Source organism: Kwoniella bestiolae, chromosome 5 (assembly GCF_000512585.2).
Source record: "Kwoniella bestiolae CBS 10118 chromosome 5, complete sequence".
Classification (NCBI taxonomy): Eukaryota; Fungi; Basidiomycota; class Tremellomycetes; order Tremellales; family Cryptococcaceae; genus Kwoniella; species Kwoniella bestiolae.
In genome coordinates, this window is record NC_089245.1 from 905,693 (window position 1) to 925,380 (window position 19,688).

General features: G+C 46.5%; 9 protein-coding genes across 9 annotated transcripts; 2 read left to right on the top strand and 7 right to left on the bottom strand.

The window, feature by feature from the left end:
* Positions 1 to 434: 434 nt before the first annotated feature.
* On the bottom strand, positions 435 to 1,154 carry I302_106727 (uncharacterized protein; the record flags this gene model as incomplete). Its single annotated transcript, XM_019192621.1, has 4 exons — positions 435 to 723; positions 837 to 844; positions 905 to 1,032; positions 1,118 to 1,154. 4 exons carry the CDS (start codon positions 1,152 to 1,154, stop codon positions 435 to 437), a joined length of 462 nt encoding a protein of 153 aa, XP_019045618.1.
* Positions 1,155 to 2,041: 887 nt separating this feature from the next.
* On the bottom strand, positions 2,042 to 3,143 carry I302_106728 (uncharacterized protein; the record flags this gene model as incomplete). Its single annotated transcript, XM_019192619.2, has 5 exons — positions 2,042 to 2,152; positions 2,336 to 2,510; positions 2,638 to 2,651; positions 2,706 to 3,052; positions 3,116 to 3,143. 5 exons carry the CDS (start codon positions 3,141 to 3,143, stop codon positions 2,042 to 2,044), a joined length of 675 nt encoding a protein of 224 aa, XP_019045616.2.
* A 651-nt stretch (positions 3,144 to 3,794) lies between these two features.
* On the bottom strand, positions 3,795 to 4,782 carry I302_106729 (uncharacterized protein; the record flags this gene model as incomplete). The annotated part of the gene is made up of 3 exons (XM_019192618.1): positions 3,795 to 3,948; positions 4,061 to 4,074; positions 4,150 to 4,782. The coding sequence occupies 3 exons, from the start codon at positions 4,780 to 4,782 to the stop codon at positions 3,795 to 3,797; spliced, it is 801 nt and encodes a 266-aa protein (XP_019045615.1).
* A 418-nt stretch (positions 4,783 to 5,200) lies between these two features.
* Positions 5,201 to 7,628, bottom strand: I302_106730 (uncharacterized protein; the record flags this gene model as incomplete). The annotated part of the gene is made up of 12 exons (XM_019192617.1): positions 5,201 to 5,445; positions 5,587 to 5,706; positions 5,772 to 5,856; positions 5,923 to 6,019; positions 6,082 to 6,286; positions 6,395 to 6,567; positions 6,621 to 6,644; positions 6,707 to 6,780; positions 6,858 to 6,993; positions 7,061 to 7,095; positions 7,169 to 7,341; positions 7,433 to 7,628. The coding sequence occupies 12 exons, from the start codon at positions 7,626 to 7,628 to the stop codon at positions 5,201 to 5,203; spliced, it is 1,563 nt and encodes a 520-aa protein (XP_019045614.1).
* Positions 7,629 to 8,051: 423 nt separating this feature from the next.
* Positions 8,052 to 11,367, top strand: I302_106731 (uncharacterized protein; the record flags this gene model as incomplete). The annotated part of the gene is made up of 8 exons (XM_019192616.1): positions 8,052 to 8,311; positions 8,427 to 8,775; positions 8,862 to 9,446; positions 9,505 to 10,131; positions 10,248 to 10,520; positions 10,635 to 10,790; positions 10,897 to 11,019; positions 11,119 to 11,367. 8 exons carry the CDS (start codon positions 8,052 to 8,054, stop codon positions 11,365 to 11,367), a joined length of 2,622 nt encoding a protein of 873 aa, XP_019045613.1.
* Positions 11,368 to 11,841: 474 nt separating this feature from the next.
* I302_106732 (40S ribosomal protein eS6) lies at positions 11,842 to 12,993 on the bottom strand (the record flags this gene model as incomplete). Its single annotated transcript, XM_019192615.1, has 5 exons — positions 11,842 to 12,024; positions 12,146 to 12,391; positions 12,465 to 12,553; positions 12,626 to 12,750; positions 12,923 to 12,993. The coding sequence occupies 5 exons, from the start codon at positions 12,991 to 12,993 to the stop codon at positions 11,842 to 11,844; spliced, it is 714 nt and encodes a 237-aa protein (XP_019045612.1).
* A 725-nt stretch (positions 12,994 to 13,718) lies between these two features.
* Positions 13,719 to 14,363, top strand: I302_106733 (40S ribosomal protein uS15; the record flags this gene model as incomplete). Its single annotated transcript, XM_019192614.1, has 3 exons — positions 13,719 to 13,944; positions 14,062 to 14,164; positions 14,246 to 14,363. The coding sequence occupies 3 exons, from the start codon at positions 13,719 to 13,721 to the stop codon at positions 14,361 to 14,363; spliced, it is 447 nt and encodes a 148-aa protein (XP_019045611.1).
* A 400-nt stretch (positions 14,364 to 14,763) lies between these two features.
* Positions 14,764 to 16,072, bottom strand: I302_106734 (uncharacterized protein; the record flags this gene model as incomplete). Its single annotated transcript, XM_019192613.1, has 7 exons — positions 14,764 to 14,838; positions 14,906 to 14,970; positions 15,098 to 15,156; positions 15,290 to 15,339; positions 15,449 to 15,526; positions 15,733 to 15,828; positions 16,040 to 16,072. 7 exons carry the CDS (start codon positions 16,070 to 16,072, stop codon positions 14,764 to 14,766), a joined length of 456 nt encoding a protein of 151 aa, XP_019045610.1.
* A 604-nt stretch (positions 16,073 to 16,676) lies between these two features.
* Positions 16,677 to 19,288, bottom strand: I302_106735 (nuclear distribution protein PAC1; the record flags this gene model as incomplete). The annotated part of the gene is made up of 9 exons (XM_019192612.2): positions 16,677 to 16,691; positions 16,777 to 17,082; positions 17,223 to 17,339; positions 17,419 to 17,550; positions 17,626 to 17,722; positions 17,934 to 18,111; positions 18,358 to 18,667; positions 18,929 to 19,094; positions 19,251 to 19,288. The coding sequence occupies 9 exons, from the start codon at positions 19,286 to 19,288 to the stop codon at positions 16,677 to 16,679; spliced, it is 1,359 nt and encodes a 452-aa protein (XP_019045609.2).
* Between the last annotated feature and the right edge of the window lie 400 nt (positions 19,289 to 19,688).

Below are 19,688 nucleotides of genomic sequence, written 5' to 3' on the forward strand. Positions count from 1 at the left end.
GTACCAGATTATCACACCCACAAGCATCATCAGCTTCCTTATTCCACCTGACATCGGAGTAATCTATCTGGGCTCTCTTGCATTACTCTTCCTATGGAATGGGATTTATCTCACGTACAGTGGATAAATTCATGCGTGACTTATCTTGGAAGAAAAAGTGAGGCTAGTCTGAACGATGCATGGGTACATATACGCTAGGATCTGGAATTGTGTGTTAATGTTACTGGGAGCGATCCGGGGGCTGTCTCCCTCCGGTGATCTCGGCTTAAGGTTTCATACTGTAATACCCCATCCTTTCAACCTAGTCGACAAGCAATCTGCGCACTAACCGTCATATTGAGTCCAACCTCTATAATGCTATTGAGAAGTTACTTAAATACAAATTGTATCATACATACACATAAGGTATCATCACTCTAACAAATCTCATGATCCTAACACCCACCACCACCTCCCCCTCCTCCACCCCCGCATCCCGACCCACCTCCCGACGAACTATGCCCTCCCGATCCTCCCCCTCCCGAAGAGCCTCCTCCCCCACAGGCAGATCCACCCGTACTATGTCCACCATGTGCCCCAGCCCCTCCTCCTCCCGAAGTATCAGCAGAAAAAGCCTGTCCCAGTCCAACACCAGCCTCTCCGAGGCGGAATCCAGCATCGGCGAGTAATCCAGCTCGTTCGGCCTTTTGTCGCTTTCGTCGCTTACGAGCTTCCTCAAGAGTTCTGAAAGGTAGCAATAGTCAGTTGGCATATCTCAGACACATGGGTATCTTGGTAGCCTGAATCAGTAGCTCAACAGGGGCAGAAGGGCGGGCAAGAGAAACTGGTCAACTTACTCCGGTATCTAATATCGACATTTCACATCAGCTTAAGCTCACGCGAGCGAGTAGAGTAACACACTCACGGTCTTACCTCCATTTACACGAGGGTTATTCTTCTGCTGGAGTGTGCTTGGGTCTTGAAATCTGTTTTCCCACTTTGTGAAAAGACCATTCTTCCTCGGTGGCAAAGTCGTGGGATATTGCTTGGAAGCTAGAGTATCAGGTCAGGCAAGGATACAGTTTCAGTGTCGTTTGAGCACGTTCAGTTTTGCTCAAGTGAGCAGAGGGATACTTACGTTTGGTAGATGTATTGCCCATCTTCAAAGTACCCATGTGATTGTGGATATCAAATTGCTTGGAAAGAGGATGAAACCCTTGATAGGACATATCATGGACTCTATTTATAAGTACATGTTCGTGGATGAACATTGACTAGGAGGTCAGAGCGATGTACCCTGAAGCTCATTGAGAGATCTCAACGTATGTTGATAGCTCCAAAGGACCCCCTTTTATAGGTGCCATCTCGCTTAGATGCATCAGATACATTGAGGCGATGACGGAATGACGATCAAAAAGCTATGCAGCTTACTGTATTCACCATGTCAACACTCTAACGAGCAATGTCGTATCATCGGTGAATTCGAGTTCGTCTTTCAGTATTTTACTTGATAGCGCATGTACGCTTCTGTATCTATCACACCCAAAACACCTCATCATTCACATGGGCAACATACCTTCCAAAGGTGCGTTGTGGCCGTACGTCCCGCCGTACGACACGAGGAGACTGATCGATGAATTATGTATACTGTATGTCCACCTGTCAGTCGTCTCTGACGATAAAGCGCTATCAGCTAGTAATGTTCTCTCGCCAAAACCAATACAAGGTCTCATGAAGATCAATCAAGAGGAGCTGAAAAAACTCGGAAAGAACCCTAATCCGGTCAGTTGTCCATCACTAACCCATTTTTGCGAGCCATCTCTGACGGACGCTGACGGTATGAGAATTTCCCCCACACTAGCCAATAAAGTATGAGTGAGTCTGCCGACAGGACTGAAAGTGGTGGGTCCATTGGTAACACACTTGTAGGACGTGGAAGCAGAATCGTCAGAGACGGGACAAACAAAGAGAGAAAGAGAAATCCGAAAGATGTGCTGCGCTGATGGAGGGAATCGGACCGTCCATCGAATTGGGTGGTATGTGTGTCTCGAATAATGTTAGTTCAGATTCGGGGGGAGATGCTTCTGGGTGTGGTGGAGGATGTGGTGGAGGAGGTTCGTAGTGCTGTAACTAGACCCTTGAGAATCGACACTACTGTATGCTGTTGACACGTCTAATGGAAAACAATCTGGATGTCTGCAGTTGGTGGTCCCTCTTCGAGAGCTAAGTACTTTTGGAAAGTTTGGCTGATTATGCCAAGCATAGACATTATCAATAAAATGCATATCAAAAAATCTATTACATGTGACAATGCAGTATAAAATAATGTAAACAGGATCCCGGCTCGACGATTCACCTCATCCGCTCGACCCCCTCCACCCCCTGAAGAGCCCCCTCCTCCATCTCCAGACGACCCACCATCACCATGGCCCCCATCTCCCATGGAAGCTAGTGCACCGCCTAATTCACCTATCGCTCCGAGTATCTCACCTTTCTCCTGCTTCTTCCTTTTCTTCTTTTGTCTGGCGGTTCTATCAGGCCAACGAATTCAATCAGCCAGGCCGTACACAAAGAGAATAAGCGACACGATGAAGCGAGCCTGGAGGGCAAGGAAGGTGTGGAGCGGTATATGTACAGAGCTGAGGAAGAGTGACTTACTCATACTGAAGAGGCTATATCAGTCACAAAGTAAGCATAGAGATAGCATGTATAGTAATAATACTCACGCCATATTCATCAGACAAAGCATAATTATACCCCTGTCCTCCATACCCATACCTATTATTGGCATAAGGGTACCCACCGGAAGGACTAACACAAGGGTGCATACCGTTCCCATTCCCATTCCCATTGTGATTATTCATGCTCATACCCACTTGACGTGGATTGGGGTTGGGGTATCCATAAGAAGGTACATAGGGCTGCACCAGCATGGGGTCCTGTTTAGCCTTATCGTGTTTCCCCATTTGCTCGAGCTTATCGTCCAGTCTATCGAGAATGTTCTTCTTCTTTGGTGGGATGTACGATGGATAGGGGTTGGTAGGTGCGTATGGCTGGTATACCGAGGTGGTCGCTACGTGTTACATTTCATACGTTGGTCTGCGAGAGAATCACTGCCGAAAAAAGGGGTACTTACGTTTTGTCGATGAGTTGGAGTTACCCATTGTGTGTTGAAGTGGCGAAATGGTTTATCAGTCAGTAGTGTAATTTGATTCTAGCAGTGTGGTGCAATAGTAGAGAGTTGGTGGACAAACTCTCGAGGATACATGCAGTATTTATACTGTTTCCTGATCTGACTGGTCCAGTAGGAATGACGAAGGAGAAAGATTGTAGATCATTCCATTCGATGTTGATTCGGCTTAAAGGCGATCATGCTGTGTTATCAATCACTGACTTAAGACGTACATACTCCTTTTCTGGTGGAGGATTGATAAGCTACTGTCTTGGCCAAGACACCCATGCACCGTATTCGTAAGGTGATAGGTGCATACTTTTTCCTAGTTCTGGGCTATGAGACCTGGTGAGTGCGACTATTCGGATTTCTTGTAGATGCACAGGTGATGGGCAGCAATCAGATAACTGTGTAATGGATGACTTACACTCCGCTCATCATGTGTCTCACTTGTGTCTGAAGATAATATCGTATGGCTAAGTCAAACAGGACGACACAATATACTGTCATGACTGGGGCAATCGATCAAGGGAACAGATAAGTACAAAATCGAAATACATACTCATGTATACCAGCGAAAATGCGTCCGCCACGAAAGGCTACGACAGACCTTTTCCTACAGCACCGGATCGAGTCTCCCAGATTATCCACTCCCTTCTCCCCCTCCTCCACCACATGAAGCCCGCACCCCTCCCCCACCATCACCAGCGGACGCTACAGCTCCCACGACCTCACCAAACGCACCTGCAATCTCAGCTTTCTCTGTATTCTTCCTCTTCTTCTTCTGCTCCGCGGTCCTACAATTGCCATCGTCAGTTTGGCCCACATGCAGCTTTGTACAAGAAAAAGAAAGAAGAAACCTGTCCAGTCCCGATATAAGGTACTTGAGCAGGACAGTGGGTGACTCACTCGTATTTCGGCTTCTGCCATCACCCATATCCTATCAGCTCACCGCTATGCGTGTAAAATGGATAGGAGGAAAGAAGAAAAAAACACACCGAAGATCCGCCACATGAGTATTTACTTTTCTTCGGACTGCTCGGCGCAATATACGGAGGGGCCTGAGGCGGTGGAACGAGATTCTGACTGGACGCATATCCGGACGTGTACGGATTACCATTTGGTGGGGGGATAGGAGAAGGGGGAGATCCGTATACGTAAGAATTACCATTAGGTGGTGGCGGTGGTGGTGGTAGGTTGGGACCGGGAGGGATGTATGGAAAGGATTGTTGGTAGGGATGGAGATTCGGGCTGGGAGGGAAAGAGTAATGGTTTGTTGGACCGTTGGCAATGGGATTGGGAGGACCACAAGGAGGATAAGGACTCGTGTTATTCCCATTGGTATAAAAGTTGGGATTGTTCGCTTCAAATCCATTCGTGTAGTCATGACCTCCATGAGCAGTCGGACCACTCCCTCCATACCCATTCATACCTTGACCACCATAAGGATTTGGACTGTTCCTTCCATAATGACCGTTCATACTACCCGGAGTACCATACGGGTTTGGTCCATTCTGACCTCCATGCGATTGTCCAGCGTTCATACCATTACCACCGGGAGTGGGCTTGTTGAGCTTATTATCCGCATATTTAGTAACTACTTCATCTAATTTACCTAGGAGCTTATTCATCCTGGGAAGGTGTGTGATGCGTTAGTGTAGAGGTGAGGTGGACATAGGCTTAGTAGATATGATACTTTTCCTACCCATCTTGCGAATGGGAGAGTGGATGCTACATACATCTCATAATTGATTATATATATGTATATATATACACATATATATTAACTCAGATCATTCCGCATTGACACGAAGAGTCGTTAAGATCAGACATCCTTTGACACTCGGTCAAACGGTGATCATAACGTCATTCCCATCAAACATCATGGAAATCTCACCACATCTCCATTTTTAGCGGAATGCCAAGATCAACCAACCTACTACTGTACGGGATATATATTTAAAGTTAAATCATCCCAAGCCACAGGTCTATGCATCGTCTTATGAGCAGAGCACTGCCCCTATCCTATGAATAATGCATATCAAGATACTAAGTACAAACCTTACCCTTCCCTTCCCCACTCCAAGCATTCGCTATACTCTGCCCACAACTCAGTAGCAAAACAATCCCACCAAACGAAGCTACCATCCCAGCTGGTAGCTTGTTCCATGAATACCATTTCCCACTTGTCAGAACGTAGAATGCAGATGCTGGGAAGATGAATGCCAGCGCTGAGGCTGAGAGACCACCTGCTAGTTCGAGGACTATACCTAGGTCGCAAGTTGTTAGGGCGACTGTGGAAAAGGGGAATATGTCAGCTGAGAGTCACCTCAATCCCCACGCTGAGGTTGCATTTTCGATGAGGCATCTCAGGTTGCGGTCGATGATCAGGAGGTGGACACATGAGTCGAAGAGTGATCGAGAACACGACTCACTGCCCATGGTAGTGAACACCACCAAGCTAGTTATGATAACATGTCTGTTCTGGCTGAACGGTCGACCTTTGAAGAAGTATTCTTCTACTACTTCACGACACACGTACACTTCAAGCGGGACTATAAGTAGAGCGATTAGCTGTTTGACCATGATTTTTATATGTACCAGTAATTCGCTAGCTCACTCGTAGTGGACATGTTCGCGCCAAAACAGAATCGAGCGATATTAATCACCCAATCGTCAGAAGCGAAGTTGTTCAGGATGTTGCCCTGTTCACCGATTCATCAGCTGCTTTCACCTCATCATTGATAGGTGTACAGAAGATGCCAGCTTACCTGGGTCTTATCTGTGAATACCACATATCCAGATACAGCTACCAACAAACAAGCTACGAGACTAATTCCAGTTGAGATGTGCGTGACAACGTAAAACCTATTCATACGCATATCATTCAGTTAACATCCTTTCTCGAAAGCGATCACAAAATAACTGACCTATCAAGTGTCGGTACATGTATACTCTTGTAGATGTAGTTCGAATTATGATGGCATGCGTAGGCGAATGATATTACTCCGATAGCTTGGAACACACCTGGTTTGATCAATGTGAATGTATCGAGAGAGGAACCTCGTAAAGAGGAGTCCACAGCCACCGAGCGAAATAAGACGGAGAGGACGATGATAGTCATTGATACTAGGGCTATGCGACACAATCAGTATTAGTCAGGTGATCTGTACAACAGACATAATAATCTACAACAAAGGATCAAGCAGCGTGCGGGACGCTGGAGAGAGGGATGGTACTTACCAAATGATGAACTCTTCGACAGCTTTACGATATCCCTATGCAGACTCAACGGAAAAGATACCGCCAAAGTACACAACAGTATCACCACTCTCCTATCTACCAGTAATCTAAGTACTGTATGTTCTGCCAATGAGGGGAAGATGAATGATATCACTCGAGGTATTGTATCGCCTCTGTATGTTGGATTAGCTAATCTATAGAACGTTTCTGTTCCGACCTAGCTTACATGATGACATGAAATGCTGCTGTGCTGTACATATGGTCACACGCGTCAGCTCATGGAGATCCGGTAATTCAGAACAGCTGACTTACCCTCCGAAAGCGAAAGCGAATTGGAAGAACGAAACGGCAGCAGCCCCAGCAGGTCCAAAGCAGTGGTACATTGTCTGTTCCAATAGCCCATAACCGTATTAGCTGAACTTTCTCGACGATGTCATTCTCCCAGCTGAGTGAATTCGCTCACCTCGGTATAAGAGTCTCTCCCGCTCAATTTACTAGTCAATATCACCAGTCTAATCGTCCAGTCTGATATTGCAGCCAGCGAGATCAGGAGGAATATACCGGTGAAAAATCCCGCTTGAGAGACGGCGTATGGTAATCTACCATATCCATAATCAGCTAAACACTGTTCGAAACACTTCAATGAGATGATGTAAGCTGACTTACCCTATTATACCTGCTCCTATAATAGAGTTCGCCATCTAACCAGACAAGATTCTTCATGAGCTTACAATCACGCCTTTGAAGAGCCAAGGCCACTATATCAGAACTTACATTCGTGACTGCGTCCATTAACGTCCCCCTAGCAGTACTATTCGGACCTTCCGCCAAAAACAACTCATGTTCTTCCTCAGATAATTGCTCTCGCCGCGATGCCGTCGATGAGAGTAAAGGCGCAGCAGCACTATGTTCATCGTGATCTAGCTCATCTTCAGGGGACTTGAACACTGTAGGGCAATTCCGCAGCTTATCAGTTCATCAATACAAACATGATAGTGCGATGCACGAGTAATGGCGGTCTAGTAGCTTTCTGCTCACATATATCACCCCTCTCTGCCTCTTCTAGCACCTCGATGGCATCGTTATCCTTTGATCCCCTCCCTGGTCCTTTCCTTGAAGATGGTCTTGAGGTATTGTTTGGTGGGTACAGATTGAGTGATGATGTTGATCTGCTTGGTCCTGCGCTGGCATTCGCTCTGTAGGCGAACAGATCTTCGGAAGATAAGTTGGCCATCGTAGTCGAGCTCGATAGTCTGTCGAAGGCGCCTCTTGTAGAATATAGAAGAAAGCTTGATTGAAAAAGGATGTAAGATATGAAAGTTGATTCTAATTTAGATAGATGCACAGTCTTTTATCATGTTTTGGCTGTTGTCGTGTTTGGTGCGGTTATGTATGGTGCCCCACACAAACCAACGCGCGTGACACGTGGAAATTGGTCGATCAGTGCACGTCGAGAGTGTAGAATAGAGTACAATAACAAACACCATGCAAAATGACTGAAAATACATCATCTCATACTCTTGATACTCTGTCCAATATACCATACATTGATAACATATACCCATAGGACAGAAGAGGACAAGAAGAGATCGATTTGAACTGGAACTCACTTGCGGCACAATTCCCCAACTTCCACCTCAATCCCCTACCCTCAATCATGTCCGTCACTTCCCACACCTCCTTCCCTCCTCCCACTCCTTCAGCCAGATCCAACTTTACCACTCAATCGACCGAAAGAGACTTCGAGTCAGACTTGACGCATGACTTGGGCCCAGACTCAGCGTTTGACCTAGATGGAACGGGAATGATAGGGGACGAAGAGGAAGCTGTCCATTTTTGCTTGTTGGCGGAGTTCGATATTGATGCTGGTGCTACGCTGGCACATCAATATCCATATCCGACTGGAACAGACGAACAGTAAGTGATATCCACCTCTTATCGTCTGATTGTCAAGCTACATTGCCTCACAGAGCTCGCTGTAGTGAAGTAATACAAGCTGAAAGCTAATATCATACGATGTTACACCCACCAGTCGCCTGGCAGAACTAATGTTACCGGATGGTGCTCACCTACGAGCAGAAGATTGGACGATCTTCTATCTCGGTCAAACTCCCTCTTCAGCAGTTGCTCCGATGCTATCCCACGAATCTTCCATGAGACTATCAACCGAATCTTCTGCTACGAGTACATCAAATAACGATAATAGGCGGACTAGCGTTATGCCTCTCGACCGGGCGACGAGGGGCGTAGCGGGCTCAGGTGGGGGGTTGTTGTATGTGTTAAATTGCGTGAGGATGAAGGAGGATAAGAAGATGAGAAGAGGAGCGATGGTCAAGGCTATGGCTATTTGTACGCCGAATCCTTATATCGGTATATACAAGGTTAGTTTGGAATCACTGATTGATGGAGTCCAACCATCTGGCATGAATCCATCTGCTCCATGCTGACCTCTGCGCAATTCGTATAGCCTTTACTTCTACTCGCCCTGGAAGAATATTTCCTCTCCCCTTCTCCCGAAATCCTCGCTCGTCTATTCGATTCCGCCAACGCCATCTCTACCGCCGGAATGCCCCGTCTGACACGATACGAGCGAATCTTGTTACGATGTTCAGAAAGAAAAGATCTCTTCGAAGAGAAATTCGGTATTACAGAACCGTTGAGCGGTACCAAGGAGATATTCGAGGATCTATCGTCTGAACCTGGTCATGGGACTGGAACGATGTCGGAAAGCGGTCATGGGAACGAAGGTCCCACACGAACAGGTTCAGGATCAGGATCAACATCGAATCATCGAAAGACCTTGTCGTCCTCCTCTGGCGTCAGAATGGTAAGAAAGGGATCTTCAAGCTCGCAGCAACTCCATTTGGCTACTCCCCCTTCGAGAGAGGGTAGGTTGACACCTGATATGGGTTATGGGACCGGTGATCAGAGTCAATCGAAGAGAAAAGGCGTACCGAGGGATACACACTTCTTCGAAACGGAGGCTAGGTTCAAGAAGATAACTGTGCCGATTAGGATACCGATGACTGTTTTCGATGAGGATGTTGGTGATGTGAGTATCACCTTTCAATGATTGTTGCGGTTCCACAAGCTAATCTTCTACGTTTTAGTACTCCCTTATCGAGCTTGTACAAACCTTCTCACACACCATCACACCGTTCCCACCGCCCTACCACCCTCACCTACATACTAATGGATCGATGACCCATCCCATCATACTCATCCTCAACGCGATGTTAGCTCACAAGCGAGTAATGTTCCTAGGCCATGGATTACCCGCAAACCAAGTCGCTCGTATGGTCTTAGCAGCATGTGCGTTGGGATCGGGTTGTGGACAAGTGTTAAGAGGTATGACCTCCTGTGCGTTTCCCTACGCCAATTTGGCTTCTCTGGATATACTAGAGGAGTTCTCAGGATTCGTAGCGGGAGTGACGAATCCTCGATTTGAAGAGTTACCTACAACTTGGGACGTACTGTGTAATTTGGAGACCGGGAAGATCACTGTGTCGAAGAACCTCCAACCTTCTTCGGGCGGCATGACTTCTAGCAACAATTCGAGCAGTATCAACGCTGCGAATGTGGGATCGATGAGATCTGGTAGATCGTCTGAAACTAGTTTGGGAAGTTCGAGTATGATCAAAGTCGAGGATGATCCTAGTACGACGAGTGGCACGCCCCAGGCGAAGATGAATAGTATTGCCAAGAGCGATTGTATCGATAATCAATTCATGGACGAGGTGGGTCATGCTCTTACATTTGTACATCATCTATCAGCCATAATCCCGTCTCTCTCGTTGTATCGCATCATGGTCATGGGGCCGAACACATACTGAAATACTTCTTGACATTACAGATCCTATCAGCAACGACCTCGCATTACGGCGAATCCAACATCCGTCTTCGCTTCGTAGATTACCTGAACCGCTTTGTCCGTATAGCCTCACATCAGGAATACACTCAAACTGGATCCACCAAGATTGGGTACCCATCTGTACCATACCGAGATGGGGTGCTGGGAAGTGGAGCGGTCTTTGCGGATGACCAGAGTAAACAGAGGGAGTTGTGGACGAATACACATAGGGTGGAGGCGTGGAGGAAGACTAGGAGTTATAAGATGTTTGCGAAGGTGAGTTGCGTCTCTTTTGTTCCTCATGGAGGTGTCCTGTATCAGAGAGAAGATACACTTACTACCATACAGAATGAGGCATGGCATTTACTGATGATTACTCACTTCACACAGGACTGGCAATCACGTATGAAGAAACGCTCAGTGGGGTTCGATGTTCAACATCAGATAGCTAGATTGCGCTTGGCGAAGAACATGTCTGATGCTGAAGCTGAGGCTATCTTTGGGGCGCTGAATAATGGGATAAGGAATTACGATCAAGTCGTAGAGGTGAGTTTGTGGTTCTTGATCGCTTCATATGCTCCAATCACCTTATCGGAATGTACATTCTGCCTTCCCGAAGCATTTGCTGATGATGTCTTCCCATTTGATGCAGCTTCTTACTCATCTACCAGCACATTGGGGAGGACTCATGCCAATAGCTAATGGCCTGTTCCACCGTTGGGTCGGCGTACGAGAAAATGCTTTAGAACTGTTAATCACCTTACAGCAGTATCCTGTAAGTCGCACCGTACCAGATACCCCGGCATCTCTATCTTCCTTCAACAACTATTCAAGCTGTATGTCCCGTGCATTTACTGAGCTTCCCACGTGACAGGTCGGTCGTCACGCAGTCTCATCAATGAACTATTTCCACCGCAAAGCACTCATCTCCCTCCTCGAACGACGAGAATCAGCAATACAGCGACAGAGAGATAGAGAGAGGGAATTATCCAGACAGCAGGAAGAGGGATTTACGGCCGGTACGGCGCATGCTAATGGGTGGTTGGCGGGTGAGAGTTCTCCTAGTGGGACGGTTCTGGGGGGAAGTGCGAATGTCACGCCTCAAGGTGTTGGTAGGGCTTAGAGTCCCGAGTGATACTACATTCAGCGAGGATTTATGGAGGATCTTGTATGTTTTTGTATATTATTTATTAGCTTTGTTGTAAGCATAGCATCATGCATTGGTCTTGCACATTTGAGCGAGACTTGAAGTTATATTCCCAAGCAATTCGCTACAGCGGTTGCGGCACTTTCGGAAAGAACTATTGAGAAAGGTGTGATCGCAAAGTCATCAAGTATGCTGTACTTGTAGCTCAAAGCGAAACCATCTCCTTGACGAACGTGACAGGTGATGATAAGTCAGTGCCGCAGAACGAAAACGAATGTATCCAATCTCAGTGCCATATCACTCTCCCTCGAGCGAGAGCAACCTTCAATCCATGATATACATCGGCATGCACTTGTCCATCACCGATCCGACGTTAATGTTTTTCTTTAGAATAAGAAAGAATACATCCCCAATAGAATAGCAGCAACGTGTCTACCTAATACAAAAGAATTAAGCAGATCGTCTGGCTTTCTTGGCGGCCTTGACGGCAGCGTTGTGGGTCTTCTTCTCCTCGGCGTGTTTGGCGAGAGCAGCCTTGTAGTCGGCAACGGTCTCCTTTTGAGATTCGGTTCGTCTCTTCTTGAGGGATCGGAGGTGTCTCTTTCTTTGGAGTCTGAGAGGAGTGACGAGTCGCTACGATGATAAAACATATTATGTCAGTTGTGGTTCTTCCCTTCCCTCATCATACAGGCATCTCGAGGACGGTAAGTGGAAAGTGATGCGTCAGAGGGAAAGTAGGGCCAACAACACTGACTTGAATCTTGGGAGCTTTGGTGGTGGTCTTTCCGTTCTTCTTGGTGACCTCTCGTCTAACAACGAATTTTCTAACGTCATCTTCCTTGGACAAGTTGAAGAACTTTCTGATCTTGGTGGCTCTCTTGGGACCCAATCGTTTGGGGAGGACGGTGTCGGTGAGACCTGGGATATCCTTTTCACCTTGCTTGACAATGGCGACGGCGAGGACACCAATGTCGTTTCCGACGATACATCCTCGGACGGACTATGAATTCAATCAATGACCTCGTCAGCTCACTGAATCACTGACGATGCACAGGAGCGACCCTCAGACCCACCTTTCTCTTTCTCTCACCGTCTCGTCGAGCTCGGTAACAGGAGTGTCCATCAGCAAGGAGGAGTCGGGTTCTGTTTTGGAGAAGGACACCTATAACGATCCAACAACATCAGTATAACCATTCCACCAATCCCTACATCCTCCAGAAGCCAATAAACCCACCTTGTTTCATGGGGAAACCTTGCTTGTCGTTACCACCAGTAACTCTAACGACGTAACCGGCGAATTCCTCTCCGAGGGAGTCGATGGGGACCTCTTGACCCATTCTCTTTTCTAAGAAGACTCGACTATGATAACGACGACAACAGAATCAGCATAACATTCCCTCACTCTACACCTTGATCTCATCCTCCTAACCGTATTCATCCTCCCTTGACTTCAACAACATATCCAGTCCGGTCCATCCAATATTGTCCTTTTCTCCTTCTCTGTTCCTCCATCGAAAAGAACGAGACTCACGTCTTTCTCTCATCCTCGAAGTCAACGAGCTTTTGAGCGCCAGTGGCAGGGTTGGAGAAGTTGACCTTCATTTTGAATCTTTAAGGATGAGGAGAAGGGAAAGGTGATGAACGACGATGAAGAAGTATTTGATGATATCCAACGCAGAGTGAGAGCAACAGCAAAGCATACCGACCAGCACAGTATGGAGAATTACACCCATTCTACATTTTTGCACAACTCTCAATTTCTCGCATTTATGCCACCGCAAAGATATCGCCGCGGAGTTTGGGGGCGCTCCCCCGGCGTTTTGTTCCCTACATTTTAGGTGCGTCGCGGCGATATCTCTCTCATTTCAAAAGTGGCATGTTACTGGAAATTGGGACTTGTAATTTTCACCATTCATGCGCTGGTCGTCGTTCCCGTTACCCTAGCACACCAATTTGGCTTCATCTTCAGTCCCAACGATCAGCCTGTTAGTCTCTTCATCCATCAAGAACTGCGTGAGTCCACCTTGATCATCACCATCTCCCCTGCTCGCCATCTGACAGACCTTGTTTGGACATACAGTGCGGCTCCCCTATCTTCCCTCGTCGGTAAATCAGCAGTAACAAAAAACAATCTTTCAAAATGGGTCGGTAAGTTAGGAGTTTCATTGTGAGGAAAGGTCATGGAGGACATGGTAGAAAGGAGAAAGATCATTGCTGGAGGACATGGCAACATGTGTTGGACTGCAATGGAGGATGGAAGAGACACAGGGGCTAGAGCATCTTATGGTCACGGCTATACAGATTGCTGACAGTGAGCTCTCAATAGAATGCACTCCTCCGGAAAGGGTATGTCCGCCTCTGCCCTCCCTTACAGAAGATCTCAACCATCTTGGTCCAAGGCCACCCCCGAGGAAGTCTCCGACCAAATCTTCAAGCTTGCTCGAAGAGGTCTCTCCCCATCTCAAATCGGTGTTGTCCTTAGAGACTCTCACGGTATCCCCCAAGTTAAGAATGTTACCGGTAACAAGATCTTGAGAATCCTCAAGACCAACGGTGAGTTTGGTGTTTTGTTGTGTTGCGATGGGCAGAACGAGATCATATTCAGTGTGCTCGAGGATGATCATCATTTTCTTGTGACATTTTACTGATATCTGTATCTCCATCTTCCAGGTCTCGCCCCTTCCATCCCCGAGGACATGTACCACCTCATCAAGAAGGCCGTCTCCGTCCGAAAGCACCTCGAGAGAAACAGAGCCGACAAGGATGGTAAATTGTGAGTTTGCCTTTCACATTTACAGAGTTGTCGACACGTTCCTAGACCACTGGCGCTGATTTTTTCTTCTCCTTACTCCAGCCGAATGATTCTCATCGAATCCAGAATCCACAGACTTGCTCGATACTACATTAAGACTCAACAACTCCCTGCCACCTTCAAATACGAGGCCGCTACCGCTTCTACCCTTGTCGCTTAAGCGGGTTGAGGATAGATAGGCAGTTAGGTTGAATTGATATTAGGGATGCATTGATCTTTCTTCTCTAAAAACGATTGTCCGCTCTCATCTTGTAAGAGTCTTTGCATGGTCTCTCGATTCGTTTGTCATTGGCAAGAAACATCTGAGACCAACCAAAAGTTGGAATTATTAGTACAGATTTCGACATGAAGAAAGCTGAATCGCTCTGCTGACTCCTTTCTCATATCTGACTGTTGCAAATAAGTCGAATTTGACATATATGGTACATGACTGATACTGATACAAACTATATAAATGCGGGGTATACACATATCACACCTCGGACCTTTTCGCAAGTCCAACCGAACTTCTTACTAGACCAGAGTGAGTCACTGAAATTATGGATCCTTTCGAAGCGTAATCAAGTAGCATACTTGCTAGTATACTCAGCGGCCTTCTTATCAAACCCCTTCCTATCAGTCCTATATTGTTCGGCCTGATCACAAGATTCTCTCTTCAGCTAATCATTCAATCGTAATGAAGAAAGCTGGGATGAAACTTACGATAGAGGATACGAGTGGGTCATCGGGGTTGGGAGTTTCAATCAGATCGTATATCGCTTCGAGGACTACGTTTTGCATGAACCATTTGATCAGTTCGGGCCAACGACTAGATGACGTCTTTGACAATGAATGGACTGGAGCTGAGAGCGGAGAAGGAGGAAGATGTAGATTGAAATGAAATGTCAGACGTACCCCCTGTCATCTTGGTGGCGGGCTTCCAATTCTCAGTCTTGAGAAGACCGATACACAAGCTATGTGGGAGGTATCAGTGATTTTGTCTCACCACAACGTTGACAGGACCACGCCTAGTGAACGTGTGAAGAGCTGGTATGATCTTGATTTTCAGACAGAAGAGATCAGAAGAGTTAAGGAAAGTTGACTCACTTTCCATCGCTATCGACGTTGGGGTGGTACATCTTAGTCTTGAAAAGGAGCTACATTATTGCAGAACCGTCAGCTTCGCCCTTCGCATATAAAGTCGCTTGAGGAGAGAGAGAGTCGAGGTGTTTTCATCTGAAGTCGAGGGAAAAGAGGAAAACTCACCACAGGTGGTTTGAACGGATAATCCTTCGTGAAATCAGCTGTCAACTTGAATTTACCTTTCTGATAAGGTGTGTTGGGCTACAATCATGAATGAGGAGCGTAATCAATCAGCAATTGTAACTTTATCGCCATAGTCGATACCATCCGCTCGTGACATCATGCCGAGCTCTCTCCTTTACACCTGACTGACCACTGCTTGTCCCACCCTCTCACCACATATCACTTATATCCCTCTACGTAATGAAGAAGTCCATTGTGGGAAGGACAAGGAAGAGAGTGCTTACAGGTCCAGTAATGGTGATTGTCCAAATCTGAAAATTATCTTCATCCGGTACAACCTGAATCCCCTTCGGAGGTGAATTCATCAGATCTCCCAACTCCTATGATGATGCAACGGAATATCAGTCCAAGTTTACTTGTATATCCGACAGTCTGCGTTTAGAGCGAGGGATTTATACGATACCAAGATGAGAACATGATGCGAACGCTCTCAAGAGCTTGGTGGTCGTGCTCGCCACCATTAGGGCTGGGGGAAGGAGGGAAGGAAGGAAGGAAGGAAGGAAGGATGGCAGAAGGAAGTTGAGAACTTACTTTTTGGATACGTCTTGTTGAAGTCGAAGCCATGATTACTCTTCTTCTCTCTTCTCAAACAAATTCGACTGGATCGTGGGTGCTTTCTACTTTGAAATGATGGATCTGCTATATGTTGTTGATGTATGTGAGAGTATAAGAGAATAGAAGATATCATGATGCTACTTACCATTCGAGTACCCTCTCGTTCGGTAGTCAACCTCCACTTTCCTTTTCCTAGTGTGTGGCAAACTACAGTACTGCCGTCATAATGTCCCGTCATACATGTATTGATCGAGATAACCGGAATGTAACATGCAGTGCAGCACGAAGACAATGTGACAGACTGCATTACGATCCATCCATCTGACCCAGAAGATAATTCTAGGATTCGAGAACGTAAAGAGATGAATCAGGAAAGAAAAGGAGTATTGGATCTCATTCGTAAACATTTCGTTAGGTTGAACAAACAATATTGAATTGACCAGAATTAGATTGACTATAAAGAAAAAAAGAACGGGGGCATCATCTAGCAGGGTACGTATATGAGATATGACTATGCACAGGATCTATATCTAGTTGACTAGTTGAAAGGTAGGGATACGAGGATGTCGGATAGTATCGATGTTGATTGAGGGAGGTTTCGTGATATACTGGATCATGGTGTCCATATCTGCATAAACCGATATATCAGCTCCGATTCGTCCTTCCTTACGCTTATCAAGATTGACCAAGTCAGATGAGTTCGATAAACCCACCTTGACAGTCTGATCCACACTCCCCGTAGCCAACACATTTATCCTCCTCGGCCCACTATTCTCCTCATCCTTCTTCTTCCCACCGGCAGCATCACCATTAACCACCACCTCATTATTCTGATTCCCACCTATCAGTGCTCTACCCCACGACATGGACGTGACGAAATGACCATGAGCATCTATCGTCTTCGTGCATCGTCCGTTCGCCAGATCCCATATCTTTATGGTCTTATCGTCTGAGGCTGAGAGCAGGTATTTGCCTGAAGGATGGAATACTAATGCTCGGATCCAGTTATCGTGGCCGACCTGATAACAAGTTCACGTATCAGCGATGTTGTCACGTACGATATGAAGATCACTTTCGGATCAAGGTTATTGGAGTTGTGGGATTTCCCATATTCCAGTGGGAAGGGATGAGAGTCAGTTATGGGGTGAGATCGACTCACAAATGACCGTAAACATTGACCTGAAATGGCATCCCATAGTTTTATCGTCTTATCCCTCGAACCGGTCACAACAAATGCACCAGGTGATTTCGCCCTGCTATCTCCTGCTGGTGGATTCTGCAATTGCAAAGCGATCGACAAGATCGTCAGCTGACCCTGCTCTGCACTTGTGCCAAGTTCGGAAGAGGGAGCTCACACCTAGACCTGCTAACTCCCTTATCGCAGGATAACAATTCACAGGAGCGAATATCGCGCATTCCAATACATGTTCATGCCCCCTCAGTTCTATCTTGGTTTCGCCAGTTGCGAAATCCCATATACGTGATGTCTGTACACATGATCTATCAGCCACGTGTCGCTCGGAGGACTATATGAAAGCTGATCCGAGGTATGAGAAACTCACCTGATCATTCGAACAGCTCACTAACCACTTGCCATCGTCTGACGGTACGACGCCACGTACCCATTCCGAATGTCCCGTAAATGTTTTAACGCAGTATCTAGTAAGAAGTTTGTGTATCAGCTAAGAACCCTGCGTGTCGACAACTTCGTTTTCTTTCGATACCACAGTCTCTTTTTGGCCGGGGATCCATGGAGCAATGACAGATTCTACGATAGGATTTTTGCAACCACCGCGTTGGGCGTCCATAGACATCGTCATAACATTCCTTTCAAATCCAGACCCGACAACAAGGATCATAGATCACTCACCCACTGGCAACCTCCCAGACTTTTATAGTCTTATCCCTACTTGCCGATACCAACTTCTCACCATCTGGCGTAAACCGCACGCTTGATACCGAATGATCATGTCCATGTAATGTTTTCACATTCGTATATTCGTTCGAAGTATCCCATACTTTTATCGTCAAATCGGATGAACACGTTACTGAGTGAGAAAGGAGAGATGAGGTGTTAGCACATCTCTACGAGCCCTCTTGACTATCACTTGATTTGCTCATTCTCTTATACAGTCCATCACATCCCTCTGTCCTATATACTTTGATAATATCCCACTACCGCCGTTCCCTTTCTCTCCCTCATTGCTATCACCAATCCACCGACATTCCAATCCCCTATCCTTGCGATTCTCTACTACCCATAAGATATATAATCCTCGAAACAGACAACTCACCCATCAGCCCCCCCTTCGCATCGAAATCCACATCCCCCACACTCTTCGTATGCCCCTTCAACGTCCGTTCCATCTCCCCCGACTCCCAATCCCAAATCTTCACCGTCGAATCCTCACTCGCACTGGCCAATACCGTCCAGGTAGGGTGGAAGCTCACTTTGGTTATGGGAGCCCTGTGGGAAGTGAGGGTATGTCGAGCTGGAGCTCTTGGTATAAATGGTGTGGAAGTGGATGAGGAGGAGGAGGAGGCTCGATGGGGGGAGGAAAGTTCGGCGAGGAGGGAGGCGTTTCGGGTTTCTAGGTCCATTATCTGTTGGTGGTGGTGTATTAGCTTGGCATTCCTTGTAGTCGACATAGACATCGTCTAGACTGATATAATAGGGTGGAGGAATGTTGAGCAGGAGTAGGGGTATATCAAGGTGTCAAGGGCAAGTTGACTTGACATCTTCGTTAGTGAGGATTATCCTTTGCCTCATTTCAACAAAGATGAGAACCTTTCCTTTCCCCTTTGCCTAGAACCACGAAGCTTAGATGTGGGATTTGTTCAGCCGAAATACAAAGGCCAGCTCACCTTTTTCTGCAACCTGATCACACTAGTCCACTTCTTCTCCAGCAATCCCACCCATCTAGCTTTGGGATCATCCACCTGGAAATCCTCATTATCCGTCTCCTTCTTCAACGCCTCGTAGGATTCGTGCAGGCCTGCTTGGTGGAGATAAGATAGCATAGATTTGTGTCTATAGAATGTTCATTTCGAATTGAGGGGGACGTATTCGTCAAGCGAGGATTTTTTGTATAACGAGGAAAGGACGAAGGAGTGACAAGGGTTAGAATTAACCGTCATCAGCACTTGAGCTGCTAGATTTGATATTACAAGTCTAAGTGCCACCTACAGCTCATCTTTCTGACGCTCAGAGAGGAGGCTCGACATTTTGCGTAGGTCGAGTCAAGCCTCCAGAAGGATTATCGAGTAGCTTATCTCGGATTAATAGCTAGATGTCAAGCTGGAAGGGACGAAGGGAGGAAAGGGTTGATCGATTGTCGAGAATCGTATGTTCACTTGGTATGCACTTTTCCGTCTCTAAATGACGAGCTCGTTTGTCCTTTGCGTTCTACTGCTCTGATTGTTGTTGATGAGATAGCCCGAGGGAGATTGATGGGTGAAAGTCAGAGTATGAAAGGAATACGGTGTCGACGATAGTCACAACAGAGATAACTTAGAGATGGTGAAGGCACGTCCACTTTTAGCTAACACTTGACTTTGACTTCACGTCTCTCTGCCTCTGTTTAACCCGCGTTTCCTCATTACACAAATAAAACATCCATACAAC